The sequence below is a fragment of the Kwoniella newhampshirensis genome, chromosome 2 (assembly GCF_039105145.1).
Source record: "Kwoniella newhampshirensis strain CBS 13917 chromosome 2, whole genome shotgun sequence".
Classification (NCBI taxonomy): domain Eukaryota; kingdom Fungi; phylum Basidiomycota; class Tremellomycetes; order Tremellales; family Cryptococcaceae; genus Kwoniella; species Kwoniella newhampshirensis.
The window spans coordinates 1,449,095-1,465,240 of NC_089956.1; the positions used below are offsets into that span (position 1 = coordinate 1,449,095).

At 51.3% G+C, this 16,146-nt stretch overlaps 6 protein-coding genes across 6 annotated transcripts; 4 read left to right on the plus strand and 2 right to left on the minus strand.

The window, feature by feature from the left end:
• Positions 1-851: 851 nt before the first annotated feature.
• IAR55_001235 (uncharacterized protein) lies at positions 852-5,660 on the plus strand (the record flags this gene model as incomplete). Its single annotated transcript, XM_066944362.1, has 17 exons — positions 852-882; positions 940-2,258; positions 2,328-2,459; positions 2,512-2,554; positions 2,608-2,627; positions 2,674-2,881; positions 2,942-3,071; positions 3,140-3,208; positions 3,262-3,357; positions 3,424-3,550; positions 3,613-3,702; positions 3,777-4,016; positions 4,074-4,101; positions 4,161-4,249; positions 4,303-4,381; positions 4,522-4,714; positions 4,775-5,660. 17 exons carry the CDS (start codon positions 852-854, stop codon positions 5,658-5,660), a joined length of 3,780 nt encoding a protein of 1,259 aa, XP_066805563.1.
• Positions 5,661-5,785: 125 nt separating this feature from the next.
• On the minus strand, positions 5,786-7,354 carry IAR55_001236 (uncharacterized protein; the record flags this gene model as incomplete). The annotated part of the gene is made up of 5 exons (XM_066944363.1): positions 5,786-5,823; positions 5,901-6,728; positions 6,790-6,918; positions 6,984-7,038; positions 7,121-7,354. 5 exons carry the CDS (start codon positions 7,352-7,354, stop codon positions 5,786-5,788), a joined length of 1,284 nt encoding a protein of 427 aa, XP_066805564.1.
• Positions 7,355-7,787: 433 nt separating this feature from the next.
• IAR55_001237 (uncharacterized protein) lies at positions 7,788-9,033 on the plus strand (the record flags this gene model as incomplete). The annotated part of the gene is made up of 4 exons (XM_066944364.1): positions 7,788-8,215; positions 8,294-8,367; positions 8,423-8,550; positions 8,614-9,033. 4 exons carry the CDS (start codon positions 7,788-7,790, stop codon positions 9,031-9,033), a joined length of 1,050 nt encoding a protein of 349 aa, XP_066805565.1.
• A 631-nt stretch (positions 9,034-9,664) lies between these two features.
• IAR55_001238 (uncharacterized protein) lies at positions 9,665-12,168 on the plus strand (the record flags this gene model as incomplete). Its single annotated transcript, XM_066944365.1, has 4 exons — positions 9,665-9,870; positions 9,953-11,459; positions 11,525-11,752; positions 11,827-12,168. 4 exons carry the CDS (start codon positions 9,665-9,667, stop codon positions 12,166-12,168), a joined length of 2,283 nt encoding a protein of 760 aa, XP_066805566.1.
• A 433-nt stretch (positions 12,169-12,601) lies between these two features.
• Positions 12,602-13,612, plus strand: IAR55_001239 (uncharacterized protein; the record flags this gene model as incomplete). Its single annotated transcript, XM_066944366.1, has 5 exons — positions 12,602-12,947; positions 13,265-13,305; positions 13,385-13,394; positions 13,484-13,505; positions 13,576-13,612. The coding sequence occupies 5 exons, from the start codon at positions 12,602-12,604 to the stop codon at positions 13,610-13,612; spliced, it is 456 nt and encodes a 151-aa protein (XP_066805567.1).
• Positions 13,613-15,418: 1,806 nt separating this feature from the next.
• On the minus strand, positions 15,419-16,041 carry IAR55_001240 (uncharacterized protein; the record flags this gene model as incomplete). Its single annotated transcript, XM_066944367.1, has 5 exons — positions 15,419-15,435; positions 15,492-15,546; positions 15,633-15,736; positions 15,808-15,865; positions 15,943-16,041. 5 exons carry the CDS (start codon positions 16,039-16,041, stop codon positions 15,419-15,421), a joined length of 333 nt encoding a protein of 110 aa, XP_066805568.1.
• Positions 16,042-16,146: the final 105 nt, after the last annotated feature.

Genomic DNA, 16,146 nt, shown 5'->3' on the forward strand with positions numbered 1-16,146 from the left:
ACCTCTCTCTCCATTGATCACCATCAATTACCGTTCGTTCATTTTCAACCCTTTACTTCTCAGCTCATTCAATCTACGTTCCAATTGATCCACCCTCCCACTCACGACACTCACGACACGTCCCAGATTCCAGAACTTCTTCTCTAGATGCCCATTCTCCGCCTCACATATCGCAGCGCGGTCGACCTCGTCGAACAGCCCAGCAACGATCTCAGCTACCTGTTTCCTCTTCCGTTCGCCTTCGATCTTGATGTCCGAGAGTCTTCCCGCCGATGAGATGATGGTCTCAGCTGAGATCTTAGCTCCCTCGTCGAAATGGTTCTTCGAAAAGGCGGTTGACTTTCTGCTGTTGGTGGGAGCCCTCACCCAGGCAAAGACTGTAGCAGGACGGGACTGGTGGTAGGAGTTCACGTCAGAAATGATGGCGACAAACAGATCAGTCGAGTCCACGATAAGAAACAGGCCGAAGCTAAAATGCCCCAAATTTCTCTTATTCTCGCCTGTTAGCAGAGTGAGTCGTGTCCTCTCTGATAAGAACGCGGAGCCGCTTCTCTAATAAGGAGATACGGGCAAGTCAGTACCACCTCTTTTACGTGCCCACTAAGCCATTGGGTCCTAGTAAGATGGACAGCGCAGTCACTATCAGACGCCCATCTCGGGACTGATCTAGGGTAGATAACACACATGTCCAAGAATAGACATAAAATACGTAAGCAGCACCACGTGTCGCCTAGCGCCAAAGACCAAGTCACAATCATCATCTCTCCCCCTTTCAACATCAACGATAATCACACTGGGTTGACATTGAAACTTCGATCATTTCGTGATTTGGCAATATATCCGCAGACGATATGTCAGATGAAGGACCGAAGAAGAAGCGTCGTGAGCAATCTTATGATGTAGCCTGGGAAGATAAGTGAGACTGATCCTCATGGCTAGGTCAGAACGTCGCTTGTGACTCGTGCAAGCTACGGCGCATAAAGTGTGATCTCCTTCAACTCCTCACCACGGTCCCCTCCACCTCCGCATCTTCGAGTACAGATGACCAAGCTCCTCTCAATGAGCTGGTGCTGCAACATCCGGACGTCTTCTGTACGCACTGCAAGAATAAAGGATTGAGATGTACTACGAACCAAATCGTCAATCCAAGCAAACCGAACAAGGGTGGGAAAAGGATTGATGAGGCGAGGAGGACGTACGGTGCAGAGAGTATTGCTGGGGTGGAGGGAGAGTCAAGACTGAGGAACGAGTATAGTGAGACGTCTTCGACAAGTCAGCATCCAATACCTGTCGATCATCCGGTTAACGCCTCGGTAGACCCTGTGCAAAGAGGGTCAATCGCTCCAACTTGGGACGACTACAACTTCTTGGGACCGAATCCAATACAGCATCATGCGGCTCTTCCTATCGATGACTCGAACGATCAATACATCTTTGACACACTACTTGCTACTTTTACCGAACCCGATTCATCAACATGGACAGAGCGGATCCCGACTCCAGCGTCCAATCCCTTCCAACCCTCCGCCGCTAAACATACGCAGACATACAACCGGTATGAGCCAAACTTCCCTATCGTCTCACTCACAGCGCAGCATTCCACCGATACCCCGGTGCCTACATCGACGAACACGTTCGGCTCGCCGCAGACGCCCCATAATGATTTGTATACTCCCGCCCCCGGCACGCAGTCGGATCCGGCTTGTCGGGGGAACTATGATCAAGCTGCAAGCATCTGGTGGCGATTCGCGAATGATCCTCAAGACGTGATGAGAATCGCGAAACAGAAGGGCGACAAGCTAGATGAGACTGCTCTGGGCATCGACCAGCTGGTCAATCAGGTCCCAGCTTTGAAAATCTACGACCGATTGGCAAACACTTTGCACGAGATGGCCCAATCTGACCCAATGGTGAGCCTGTACACCGAACCAACTCCCGCTAAGGGGGCTTCCAAATCGACATCACTGCGGTCACCGACACCTAGTACCCCTCGGAGCGATCATAGCAGTGTGACCGAAAGTCAGCGTTATGCTGCGAGTCGTAAAAGACCCAGATCGATTTCGCTGGACCCAAGGGAGGTAGGAAGCATCGAGCTGATGAATGGAGATTCATGGCGGTTCTGGGCGGAAGAAGGAGCCACTTTTCGGTGGGGAAGAAGAGAAGTGGTGCAAGAGAAACTGGCGGATAGAGTCCTTGGCCAGGCGTTAAGTCGTCATCTGGTGAAGACCTACTTCCAATCCGTGCATCTCTCGTATCCGGTAAGTGCCTTTTTCGGCTGCCCTTTTAACTGGACCATCCGTTGATGACTGCGCTTGCCATAATTTCAGGCAATCAATCCCGAGTCCTTCTATCTCGAATGGGCTAGAGCCGGACAGCGTTCAGATAGGATGACACCGGCTCAGGAGGTCTTATGTGCTACGATCGAAGCATGGGGTGCGAGATATTCAGACTCGCCTGTGGTAAGCAAGGGTACTAGCTTGTCTAGTAGACTTGTTGATTGTGTTTCATCAGGTACTCGGGTTAGATCCAAACAAATCAAGTGTTGCTCCAAAAGGTGAGCTGACTTGAAGCGATACAATTGTAGCAGCTGACAATTGCATCTAACAGTGATACAAAGCAACGGAACAGTGTGTGACACTCGCTCTTGTCCCGACGTGACTGACGACTGAGCAGTTCACTCCGGGAACCCAAGCTCGAGCACATTGGGGCCGAGCAAGGACCACAGTCTGCAGAGCTCTGGTCAATCGAGCACGTCAACTCATCGATGCAAACGGAATCCTTCGACAGCCCAGCATAACAGGAGTCCAGGCTTTGACCTTGTACACCCAAATGATGCACATGACAGACCAAAAAGACTTGGGCAAGGATCACTTTATGCAGAGTAAGTCATGGCATTTTTCTAGAATCTTGTACCATTTCCCAAGCTTATGGACCGCTTCAGGTCAGATGCTGCATTCTGCAATGCTCGACCAAATGAAGCTACTCGGCTTGATGTGGAACTCTCAAGGGCCTATCATCACTGACGATGATGAAATGCCCATGAACATAAGTACCTTACGAATGAAGCAGAGGTGCGTATCGGAGTCGCTCTCTTGTTCCGTTCTTAGGAGGTGCTGACCAAAATCATCCTCATTTTCAGGCGTCTGTTCTGGTCACAGATGGTAGCGGATGCTTTCTTTGCAGCTTCAATGGGTCAACTGCCAAAAATGTTCGTCAACTACCAGCATAAACGATGAGACTGACGTTTGCATGCCATTTCAGTGAGCAAGAGGATGTCGATGCTGCAGGTGATTGGATACAAGCGGTTCAGAACAGCCTGCCTCATTCATCTTTCAAGGCGCTAGCTTTCTTTCTCTCGTGAATATGATCATCCCCAGCGTGAAACTAGAGGCAGCTCAACTGACTGTCGGACGCCGCGTGCAGATGCTATCATCGCTACGGTGTTCTAGGTCGAGAAATAGCGATCAAACTTTCTGCTCCTGGGCAACGAAAAGGTTCACTCGATGTGTGGTCGCTTTGCACCGCAATTCGCAGGATCTGGTTCGAGGTTGTGAGTCGATGCGATCGTACCATACCGACTGCAGCTATTGACTTGTTCCGTCTGATCTCTAGAATGAGATAGCCCACGATATCAATACACAGACCATCACCCTCCTTGCCAATGCTGCACGTGATGACCTGTTTGGTTTCTCTCCTCTCAATGTAAGTAAAGAGTTGAATGGCCAAACCTTGGGTGCTCGTTTACATCAAAGCTCACAAAGATGCGTTGCTTTCAGTACTTTACCAATCTTCGGTTATGTGGCCCATTCCTTCTCTTGCTGATTCATCAAATCGTTCGAGAACAGCTGGGATTCCGGAAGGCTCTCCATCCTGCTTACATCACGACGCCGGCAGATGGAAATAGTCCAAGCTCTACTAGTGCGCAATCGAAAGAAGTCGAGATGCTTGAACAGCTGAGCAGAGAGAGTGTCGATACCATGTTGAAGACATGTCGAGCACAGATTGGAATGTACAAGGTAAGTAGCGCGAAATGGATACAATCGAAACACACCTAAAGCATCTGCGGTACGTAGGACACGCTTCCCACCGGTCTTATGCAGAGTGCGTAAAGAGTCTATCATCTGTGCTCAGGCGAGACGTACTAAAAAGACACCACTCAGCTGCGTCGATCTTCATTCGAATGTTGATGGCGACATCTCAGCTTTTGGCGGAAGTACCAACCGTCGAGCAAGGGTACCCTAGCAATACGGTGAGAGCGAAAATGCTGTAGTCGAAGGTCGAAATACGCTGACGGTACCTCAGCCTGGTGGTCATGGTTGGACTTGGGAGGTGAAGCAGAAGGAAGTCAACGTTTGTATCGATGGTCTGTATCAAGTGGTAAGTCACGAATCTGACGCTTACGATCTTGGCATATGTGTTGACTTCTTCCTGTTCCTCAAAAATAGGGATGGGGTCAGTATCTCGTTTTCCCATCACAGCGTGACGATGTGTGACTGGCTGACGTGAAATACCTTGGAGCAGCGTGGGGAGACATCGGCGAAGTTTTGGACGATGTGATGGTCACCATGGAGCGAATGACACCGACGCAAGAAGAACTCGACGCATGGAGAATGTCTAGGCCACAACCGGACGGCCTCCTCACGAGAAGAGCTGATGAAGAGGATAGAACCAGAGGCAAGGCCATGCAGACTGTCTTGTCCTTCTGGCCTCCGATGTGAGTAGTATGCCCCTTGCCATGCACGGGATGTGTATCTCACTGATCCGCTATATGCAGTTCTGTCTCAACTTTGATTGAGGAAGCCATGAAACGAGAGTCTGGATCGGATTTGGAGTCCAGCATGAAAAATGTTGCAAGGCAGCTCGACAACCTGAGGTCTCACAGTCCAGCTCAGCTCTCAATTGATGGTTCCAGCGGTACAAGCAATCTATCACGACCGACGAGCACGGCACCTTCACCGCAGGATCCAACTGTCACTGCCACTGCCACTGGCTTCTCATCGAGGACCACTTATCCGGATCCCTCTCGCATCTTTGCAGGGGTCAGCGGTACGACCCCCTTTGAGTTTGCAGACGATTCAATACCCGACCCGGGCGGTAGTACTCCATACGACGATCTGCCTCTAAGGCAAGGGACGAAACGGTTCAAATCTAGTAATGAGCGCGACAATACCAGTGGCCAGAGCGGATACAGACCTGTGATCTCTTGGCCCGGTAGGGAAGGGTTATCGGGTGTGGATTACGCTCAGAATTACGCCATATCCAGTGGGCAGGCCGGCGGTCAAGGAAGTGGTCTCAGTGTACGAGCGATAGGCGAAGCTACGGAATATGATCAAATCGGGGGGACAGGTGGTGATTTTGATCCAATTCGAGATTGGCTCACAAGCGAACAAGCCGATTCATACCGAATCGTTCCAACTTCTGGATTTATTGGAGGCCAGAGTAGCCAAAACTTCGCTGGAGGGAATGAATCTCAAGATGGAGCTTTGTCGGATGGTCCAACCGGTCTTTCAGGTGAGATCGACTGGAATTTCACGGGAGGACCGGATCTGGAGAAGTTTTTGAAGGATTTAGGAATGGATAAGAATGGAATGGCGGAAGGCATTACGGGTCAATCATCAGATATGGGACAAGGGCAAGGACACTATCCGAATTTAGGCTAAGGGGGCCGAAGCAGAGAAGCACGGATTATGCCAATCAAATTGTAAAGGTGAAGCCGTCCGGAATTCGGTCTAGGGCTTTGAAATTAGCTCAGTTGTATCATGCATTTGTGTGCTAGACAATTTTGTTATGTTGTCGTCCGGGCTGCGAAGAGGTCATCGAGCTCTGTAGGATCATAATCCTTGTCAGCAATCCGCCATCCGCCTTTTCCGTTGCGTAGAGCGCTGAATCTGTCTACTGACCTTTGTCCAGATCCTCTTTTCTATTCCCGCCTCTTCTTCTATCTTCTCTCCTTCCGCCGCCACCACTACCACCACCTCTTCGCCGTCTTCCAGTCTCGTCCAACTCCATATCCATATCGACATCCTCCTCAACACCATTCACTCTTCTTTTTGCCATATTTTCCAGCTCTCGATCCAGATCATCCTGAGTCTTCCTCCCTCCGCCTCCTCTCGACGGTCTGTTTCCATACGGATCGTTCCTTTCTCTTCCTAGTCTCCTCGCGAATTCTCTACCTTCACCACTTCCACCTCTTCCATCGAAACTCAATCCTTCTTCTCCTCTTCCACCCACATTTCTTCTTGACGAAGCCACTTCCTTGCCCGCCGTTCTCCCATGTCTCTTATACCATTCGCTCTGTTTTGCCTCCTTTCTCAGATCAGAATCTGATTCTACCGCATATCGAACAGCTATTCGAGCATGTGGATCCACCCCCGGAGCCAGCTTGAACCCGTCACCATTATCGGTGGCAGCGGGAACCAGTGGTTCCAGATCGTACAAGCCCGACGATTGACCGAACTTCCCGCGTCCTTTCCTTCGAACTCCACCTTCTGTGCCTTCATCTGTCGTGAAAGTGGAGAGCAACTCCTGCCCTTCGAGACTCGGAACGGGATCTGGTTCGGCGAGAGGAAGTAGTGAGATGGGGACGGAGTGTGCTGCTCGTTCGAGTAACGGATCGTCTCCCTCGGCGGGGTCGAAGCCCGCCTTAGAGAGGAGAGTGAGTCCGAGGAGTGTGGCGGCAGGTGTGGGGAAGATCAATTGGAGAGTCGTATCGTTCAACCATTCGATACCTGTGAATGACCATGCTATCAATATAGGAGATATCATGGAAGTGAGAGGAATTGGACCCACCCAGGACATTCGCTCCCAGCGATGAAGCCCATGAGAACACCTTGCTGGTTGAAAGGTGCTGGATGAGGTCGGAACGCAGATACAGCGCCAGAGGCTTGATGGGTGACGGGGCGCCTGCTGAGATGGCGTCTGAGACAAGCTTTCAGATCAGCATGACCTCTTTCATGTCCAACGATGTTTTCACATCCACCCACCCAACCATGACGTCGGATCTTGCGCATCTAATCTTTCTGCCAAAGCAGCAATTCTCTGACCGATCGAGTCAGTTTAGACAGCATGAGCTGAGGTTGATAGATATATGCAAGTAGAAAGAGGATTGGTCCCCACTCACAGGATCACGTCTCACTCTCTCTTCACTATCTACATGCAAGATGGCAGGACTCTCCTCCATCAGATACACTTTGCCTTTGCTCATCCGTCCCATCAACGACCTGACATGATCAGGAACGACCAGAGGGACCTCATACTCGTCGAGAGGTCGATCCAGAGCTGGGTTCTCGACTTCGATCGGTTCCAGCTCTGGTTCGGGAGACGGGGTCGCATCGTATGGTAGAGGGGCGGACATTGCAAGTAACGTATGGAAGTGCTTTGAAGAATGACAAGAATATCAGTTGATCTTGCTTTGTCTAACAGGATACAATTCCATGAACGAGACGGACCGAGATGAGCCTGATATGCCCTATGGACTGTCCACGTGGTTCCTGAGAATGATAACTGTAGACTACTCCACTCTGTCCCGGTATCGTCATCTCGCTCAAAGAGCATGCTGTTCAACCTACATATACCGTATCTATCAATTGATGTTCTCACTCCTTTCGATCACAACACCAGTCATCATCTCGCAGAACAAACAACGTCTCACAGAGTATAGTCTGATCGACACCGAACACGAGTACAGCACGTAGCAGGTACACCATCTGATCGTACATCATCTGCGCGACTCGCTATCGCGTGTGAATACCCGACTCTCGCCTGCACTCCCGCCCAGCCACTCCACAATGTCGTTCTTCCGACGAAACAAAGATGCACCTCTCATTCCTCCGGTTGCTGCACCTGCTTCAGCGCCCAGACAAGATCCTTACGCTCAAGCCGCTCCGGCTAACAACAATGATAGATACGGCTCATCCGGTGGAGATCCCTATACGAGATCCAAGCCTGCCGCCGGCGGTGGCGACCCTTACGCGACGGCCAGTACAGGCGCTGGTGGCGGCCGCGGCAATCCTTACGCCAAAGGAGCGGTGAACCCGAATGACGCAGCGCGTAATGAACTGTTTGCAGGATTTGCTGCGCCAGAGAAACCTGTCGCAGAGAGGAAATATGGGTATGAGGGAAGAGAGATGGAAGAGGATTTCGATGAGGATGAAGAGATTGAGGGGATCAAACAGGAGATGAGAGCGATTAAGCAGGAAAGTTTGGCAAGCACTAGGTGAGTCGATTGGATGCTCGATGGAACGGGAGATTCCGCTCCGAAAAGACGGTGCTGACTCCTGTGGTTCACCCTCAGGAACGCACTTCGACTTGCAAGAGAGGCAGAGGAGTCGGCAAGGGGGACTGTCGCGAAATTGGCTGATCAATCTGGTGAGCTCATGCAACTTTGAGTGCATGAGCTACATGCTGACCATGCTACCGTTAGAACGGATTGCTAACTCGGAGCGATACCTCGATATGGCCAAGGCAAACAACCAGCGTGCAGAAGATAAAGCCGAAGAGCTCAAGAAGCTCAGCCGGAGTATCTTTCGTCCGGCCGTGGTTTGGAACAAGGTGAGCTTAAGCCATCCGATCTCGTCGTCAAATAGTACATTGCTCAGCTGACCCTGCGCACAGGATGCCAAACGTCTGGCTGAAGAGAAGAAGATTGACGAGCGTCATGCCATGGAACGAATCGATCGAGCTAAAGCTCTCAACGATATCTCGGACACTCGCAAACGTCTCGGAAACGCTGCGAACCCATCTCCGTACGGAGGATCAGACCGTCAACCTCTTCCAGGAGAACAAAAGGCCAAGCAAGACGCTCGGTCGAGATACAAATTCGAGGGCAACGCATCGGACGACGACCAGGAAGAAGAAATCGATGAGAACCTCAATGAGACGTATGAAGTCACAAAGAGGCTGAAGAACTTCGCCATGGCCATGGGTGATGAGGTCAACGGCCAGAACTCTAGATTGACCAGAGTCACGGACAAGACGGAGAACTTGGAATTCGCTGTGATGAAGAACACGGAGAGATTGAAGAGGATCAGGTAAAGAGGGATTGTGATCACTGGTGGACAGAGCAATAAATGAGGTGGGGAGGGAAGGGCAAGGGCAAGGCGCAAGGATAGGTACTGTAACAACATGTACATTCACTAATAAGTTTTGATATGCTACGGATTGGAAGAGTTATCTCGTGCAGAACCGACGGGAAAGGCTCCCTTTTTTAGCGACAACGTGGCGCGGAGTGGATACCCACTGCAGACTAGCACTCATGTTAATCTACTGTCAGCCATTGTGACAATTACTACACTGCCTCGTCCATATCACTTCCACCTTTTGCTTCAACAAGCCGTGAGGCAACGATCCGACTGGCTGAGCTGAAACATTGCCTCTGCGTGAAAAAGTAAGTTAGTGGACGCTTTTGCGGCAAAAACATTTACGTTTCTACTTGTTACTTCTCCTCGGCTTATGCCGCTTGAATGAGACTTTTGTCTCTCACTCAATCTTATCCCAAGACCACTTGTCATCCGTGCCCCAGGCATACTCATCATCGCCACCGGCTGTTCATTACTCCAGCATTGAATCCGACTCAGGTTACTGGTGGCTACTGGCACCGACCAGGGCATCGGTATCAGCTCGCATAGAGCATCTGACTGACAAAGCCTAACCGGGCTGACACATCATGTCCTCCGATACATCCTCACCGACAATACAACCGCCTCCTGAGCTTCCACCTCCGCCCACCTATGTTCCGTCACAGCCACAGATCCTTGTGATACCCTTGCCCGACTCCGCGAGCTTCTTCTGGGGGAGAACGGTCCAGGGCGAGGTCTATGTGAAAGGACTGGGGGAAGGTAGGGGGAAGAAGATCGGTGTGGTTAAGAGTTTGTAAGTGGATTATTCCCTTCGTAATCCTGGTCGGCGATTCCCCTGATTCGTTGCTGACGACGAGGTCTTCCATGACGTACAGATCCATTCAGCTTTACCTGACGAATCATCTGCCCGACCATCCTTCTATACCTTTGCACATATTCCCTCAGCAGACCCTCTATCCACCTCAACGGAATTCGAATGTTTCGTCGTCCACTCCTGCACCAGTCGATTCGACAATCCCATTCCCTACATCTCATCGATTCTCATTCCCACTTCCTCCCTCACTCGAGCTGCCTTCGTCGAGCTCGTCGGAGATCATCAATCATCCTCTACCTGGAACACTGAATTTGACAGCTTACGACAAAGGAGATGTCCGATGGGGCTTACGGGTAGAACTCGTCCTTCCCTCGGGTCAGAAAGTGGTCGAAGATCAGAGGATCGAGGGGACTCCGCAGGATGTCCGACACGGGGATGTATCCCCTTCAATGGGTGGTGGATGTGATGTGGACGAAGAAGAACGGACCGAAGTCGAAGAGAAAGTGGAGAAAGGTGGTGGAGTGGCTAGATTGTTGGTGGATCAAGCGACACCGCGACTGGGCGACTTGTTGAGACTTGGTGTGGAGATCAAACCTCAAGAGAGGAAGAAAACAGGAGTAGCAGGTCTGTCCAGCCAGCCTGACCCTGCGGAAACACTTCGACCACTTCGTCGGGTTAGAGTAGAGCTCTTCCGAAGGGTTGCTATCCATTCGGACCACCGACAGTCGGTCACCACACCTTCGTCGTCGTCAATGCCTACCTCCTCGAGTCCTGGAAATGGACCCGACTCCCACTCGTCGACAGAACATCTTACCCTGCTTCATGCTTCGGGAAAATCGCTTCGATATCCTGGATCCGGGCGGAACCATCCTCCAGTCAGAGTCCTTTTCACGGTCCCCACAGCTCAATTAGGAGCGGTAGCAGAACAGACATGGGGCGAGATCAATATGACCACTGTTTATCATAGTGTCTCTTTCTTCCTAAAAGTGACCGTCGGTTTCGGTACGGAAGCAGGTCGCGATTGGATATTACAACGGGAAATCGTTATCCGACCTAGATTGTGGAGAGAACCTACGGAAATAGTCATCGAACGAGGGATGGAGCCGGCCCTGGGCGCTGGCGTTGATCGACGAGAAGTGGTAGCTGTCGGAACAGGGGTAAATGATGGACCTGGCAGCCCGGCGATGGAAACGTACAGATCCGACGAAGAGATGGCAAGAGAAGCATATAGGCAGAAAGGTCGCGATGTGGTGGGAGGTACAGGAACGTTTAGAGTGGGTGAAGGTATAGGACGAGCGGACGATTTGCCACCCCCATTCGACGGCCCAGGGACGAGTGAAGCCGGAGCCGGACCGTCAGCAAGTGGGAGTGGTTTACCGACTTTTCTGGAATCAGAAGAACAGATGAGAGCGGGAGAAGCGCCGTTGCCTACGGAATTTGTGAGGTCGGAACGCTTGGTTCCTGTCACTTTCGACGGGGAGGTGGACGGCGTGGAGGACGATTTTGATCGGGCTACGTGGGTCGGAAGGAGAGGCAGTCTAGGTGGAGAGCTGGGAACATGGATAGAGGTAAGTCGGTCTGTCGACATAAAACGACGGAAATGGCCAATTATTGACAACCATGGATCGCATAGTACGATGGGTATGAGACGTTCTCAGTCGCCCCACCTTCAATGTCTGCCTCATTCGGAGTAGGGGGTAGCATGGATCCACCTCAGGAAGGCGATATAGAAGGAGCCAGTGTCGTCGGTGGAATGGTAGCGAGACTAGGGATGGGTCTCGATGGTGGGAGAGGGATGGAAGGGTTGGAGTTGATGGAGCATCTTGGTCTGGGAGAGGGCACAAGGGTCGTTGATCTGCAGGTGAGAAACTTCGCTCTTTGTCGAGACATCGATACCTTGTTGCCTCTGAAACTGACTCGATCAATAACTGGCAGGACGACCTACCACCCGGCATTGACGAACCTTCTCTTCCTGCATTGCCCACTTTTGACCAGTCTCACTCTCCTACCCATCAGCCACCATACCATCATCATCATCAAGCGTTTGGTCCCGCTCCCACACATGCCCATACCACTACACCACCAGCACATGACCCTCCAAGCTTCGATGCTTCTCAAGCTGCCAGTGCAGTGGGAGGTGTGGCAGCGTCGAGTCTGCGAGCAGGCGGCAGACGTCCGTCAAGACATGCTGCTGATGAGACTGTGGGAGTGGCGGTAGTTCCACATGGAGAGGCGCCGCCTGGCTACGATAGAGGTGGACTGCCTCCATATAGCTAGACGGGGGAGATGCAGGCGGCAAGAGAGAGAGGAGGAGAGATCGATAGCATGTGTGGATGGCACAGAGAGTGGTGGTGGTTCATAACGGTACACTTTGCCCATTGCCCAGGTTGCATGCGTTCATTTGCTACCTTGTCTGTTCATTCGCTTGAAGCAGTGTGATGATCTGGATACCGCCTCCACCCATGATGGCTGCTCTCTTGTAATCCATGCCGAACCTACTATGCACAATGTAGCGATAAGATATGTGCTCAAACTGGCTCCAGGTCATTGGGTGACGAGGTCGAGTGCCACATTGCCGATATCGCCGAAAACCATCCACTCGCTGTTGCTGTTGCCGTGGATGTTGCTGTTGCCAGGTCTATATCTATGTCATTAGTTATCTAACTTCCATTTGGGTGACAACGTTACACACTGTATACATACCTGCAGAATGTCCATCCTCCGATCCGCCTCTCAATCCCTCATCCCTCGTCGGACTCCCCTTTCCTTCCCTATACGTATTACTGCTACCGCCTCATACTCCACATCGACACCTACCCCTTCCGCCCCCGTCGAATCAAAACAACCGACCTCTTCTACCCCCAAACAATTTCAACAATCGCCCAACGTGCCCACTACCTGGTCAACGGGCCAGAATCCGAAACCCCACGCATTCAATAATGTCAGGTTCGAGCAGACGGCGTTTGATTTTCAGCCGAATGCGCCGAGCGCGATGGGATTGGTCAATGAGGATCCGGTGAGGTTGGTCAATGGACGAAAGGCCGTTTGCGATGGTGGTGAGTTGGGTCAAGGCCTCCCTTTTATATCTTGCACAGCTTCACTGGGGAGAGGAGGGCGACAAACGGGCCGAAGTAGGCAGCGGTAGCGAGTGTGAGCGGAGCGATGGTTGAATAGCACGAGGATCCGAGCAAGGGTCTATTTCTAGGGAAGCAGGGCAGACTCTGAGCCGGGCCGTGGTGTGGACGGATGAGGGACGCAGTGGCGGGAAGGGGGAAATGATAGAGACAGCACGGGAAGATTTAGTGGAAGCAGTTAAGCCTGGCGCAAAGACTCGACGAAAGGATACGAGCTAACCCATCGCCTTCACTTATAGGCGGTGGTGCTCTTGGTCACCCAAAGATCTTCATCAACCTTGTAAGTACTCCTTAGCTATCAATGACCCTCATTTCTGAATGGTCAAGGCATGGAAATTGATCATTGACTTTTCTCGCAGGACAAGCCTGGTAGGTTTCATCTACTTTACGGGTCCACTTTTTCACACTGTTTCGTACACGGAGAGGGGCACAAGCTGATATACTTCTCTTCCACACAGGACCCAAGGCTTGCGGATACTGGTGCGTTGTGCTATCCCTTTCGGCTGGATAGGGTCCACTTAGCTGATGCGATGCGAAAACTTCATTGCAGCGGTATTCGATACGAGCAATCACACCACACTCACTAGATGCGGACCATCTCTGGAGATTGGATGCATTTATGAACAGGGAAACCCAGACGTTAGGACGTCGACCGTGATACGACATTGATCACACTCGAGACGCACTGCATCTCGGCTAGGCTACTCTCTACAAGCGATTCTCTAACACTATGAACACGAAAAGCAAGCAAGTCCTCGTGACGTGCGACTGTTCCTCCTTTTCTGCTATCCTCACTAGTGATCCCGGAGCCAGAGAAAACTCGCTCTGATGCCTCACTCTGTAGTCCGCCGGATTGACTGACAGCTGACCGCGATCTTGCTCGAATCGAAATCGTTGACGCTGTACACGAGGAATTTCCGATCGTGATCTTGCGCGAGACCGGGACACGAAGTGATCGTGCTTCCGTACTCGAGTTGGATCTGTGGTTTCCCCGCTCTCAAGAATGGAGCCTACAGATCGCGTTGCTTGTTGATATGCTGTGAAGCGCCGGAGGTGTGTGTGGTTGAACTCAGCGGAAAACCCTTCGCAGCGATCGTGCAGAGGTCAACAGACGAATAAATACAGGATTCGGTAGGTGACAACATGCGAAATCACAAGATCCTTGTCCGTCCACTTACATCTGTTCAACGCTCGTACCAGCCATATCGACAACGTAGATCTGCTCGTCCAAAGTCAGACCCGAGTCCGTCTGGAACAACAACGGCGCTGAGACGACCTGATGATCCAGATCGTAAATTAAAGACGAGTTTGAGAGAGACAAGATGATCGGAGTGAGCCATGAGTTGCTCTCTTGAGGTGTAGTGATATTACTAAGTTATCGTTCGAGGTGGTATCGGTCGAGAGGGCAGATGACACTGCTAGTGAGACGATCGAAGAGGGTAGCTCCATCGCGGTAGGAGAACCCGTTGATGTTGTAGGTGCTGAGCTGGCTGGTGACGATTGTCTTTCTGTCGTTGTATTTGGGTCGGAATGTTTGTAATTGACTTGAAGGACATCGACATTGTTTTCGGGACCTATACTGTAGTCGCGATGGATGTAAGAGGTGTCGGCGCAGCGCAGTGCAAGCATTCACTGACTTTTTCACCACAACATTGCTCGTACTGGCATTCGACTGCTGTATATATCATGGCGTCAGAGGAGTATCGGATTTTAGGTCAGTCCCTCACTGAAAAGACAGCAGCTGCAGCGACGATGTCGACGCCGCGAAGCGCACACAGGACAGTGTTAGACAGTGTTGCGATCTTCGGCATGGTTGATGATCTGAATACACTCGAGAGTGAAGGGGACAATTTTGACTCATCACATATCAGAAAGATGTGTCCGTCTTAGGTTCGTCGAAGCAACTAGGACAAAGGAGCCGAGGTCCACGAGGAATAATTGACGCACAGGCGTTCAGTTGATGATGACAGCTACGATCTATTGGCAGAGGAGAAGCTGGTTCATTCCTAAGAGGCTTTCGCAGATATCAGGGTATATTGCACTTTTAGTTCCAATCCTGTGTCTCCTCAAAGGAGCCGTCACAGCCTGTAGTCAAGGATTACATGATACGTCCATCAATTCTCCCACTGGTCATATCTGAACTGCCAATTCACTCGGTGTAACGTCAGAGCGGCCGTCGAGAGGTGGCCGTGTCAATTGGATCAACTTGTTTGATCACTCAGCTGCCGCTTCGCCACAAAGCAGTGTCAAGATTAGTACTACCTCCATATACGATTACAATCCCAAGCCGTTTTTATTTTTGAGATTGCTGGTTACCAGACAACGCTCGGCCCCACACATTGTCGGCAAAATCTAGCCCGATCTGATACTCGATTGCATAAATAACGACGGCTCTACTGAGCTCCGGCAGCTACTCGTCACACTATCAGCCTGTCGGTCTTCAACACACGACTCGCGTCGACTTACTTTCAAGCTCGGCGAGGTACTTCTTGGAGTCCTCGTCATCGACCTTGTTGAGCATCTAGAAGACGGCGACATCGTCAGAAGCCAGTCCCATCTCCATGCGACGCAAGAAGCCAAGAAGGATCCGATAGGAGCGACACATACAGTCTTCAAGAGCTCAACGTAGATGGCCTGCGCTTGTTCTTTGCTCAATCCCTCGTTCTTCTTCCAGGCATTGTACTTTGCCTTTCCAACAAAGTCGAACATGCCTAATGACAGCGAGGAAGGGCTCAAAGTCAGATCTGGACTTGTGACAATGACGCGTGTCAAGGGAGCTTACCAGGAGCGGTACCGTTGGTGTAGTCACCGTCGTTGGCCTGCTTGAAAGCGCCGTAGAACTGTTCTCGACAAAATGAATGATCAGCATCGACAGTTGAGTGAAGCGACATTGGCTCAGTGAGGCTCGAGCACTCACAGCAAGCTTGTCATCGTCGGTGGGCTTGATGGCTCCTTCTTTAGGGAGACCCTTGACGATAGCGACAGCCTTGTCGAATTGAGCTTGAGTGTTGACCATTGTGCTTGAGGTGGTGGTGGTAGGTGTAGGTGACAGTTGACGATTATTGAAAGGGTAAATTCGCTGTGTTGGATGTGCAGAGTGTTTTGGCACGGCAAACCGTTT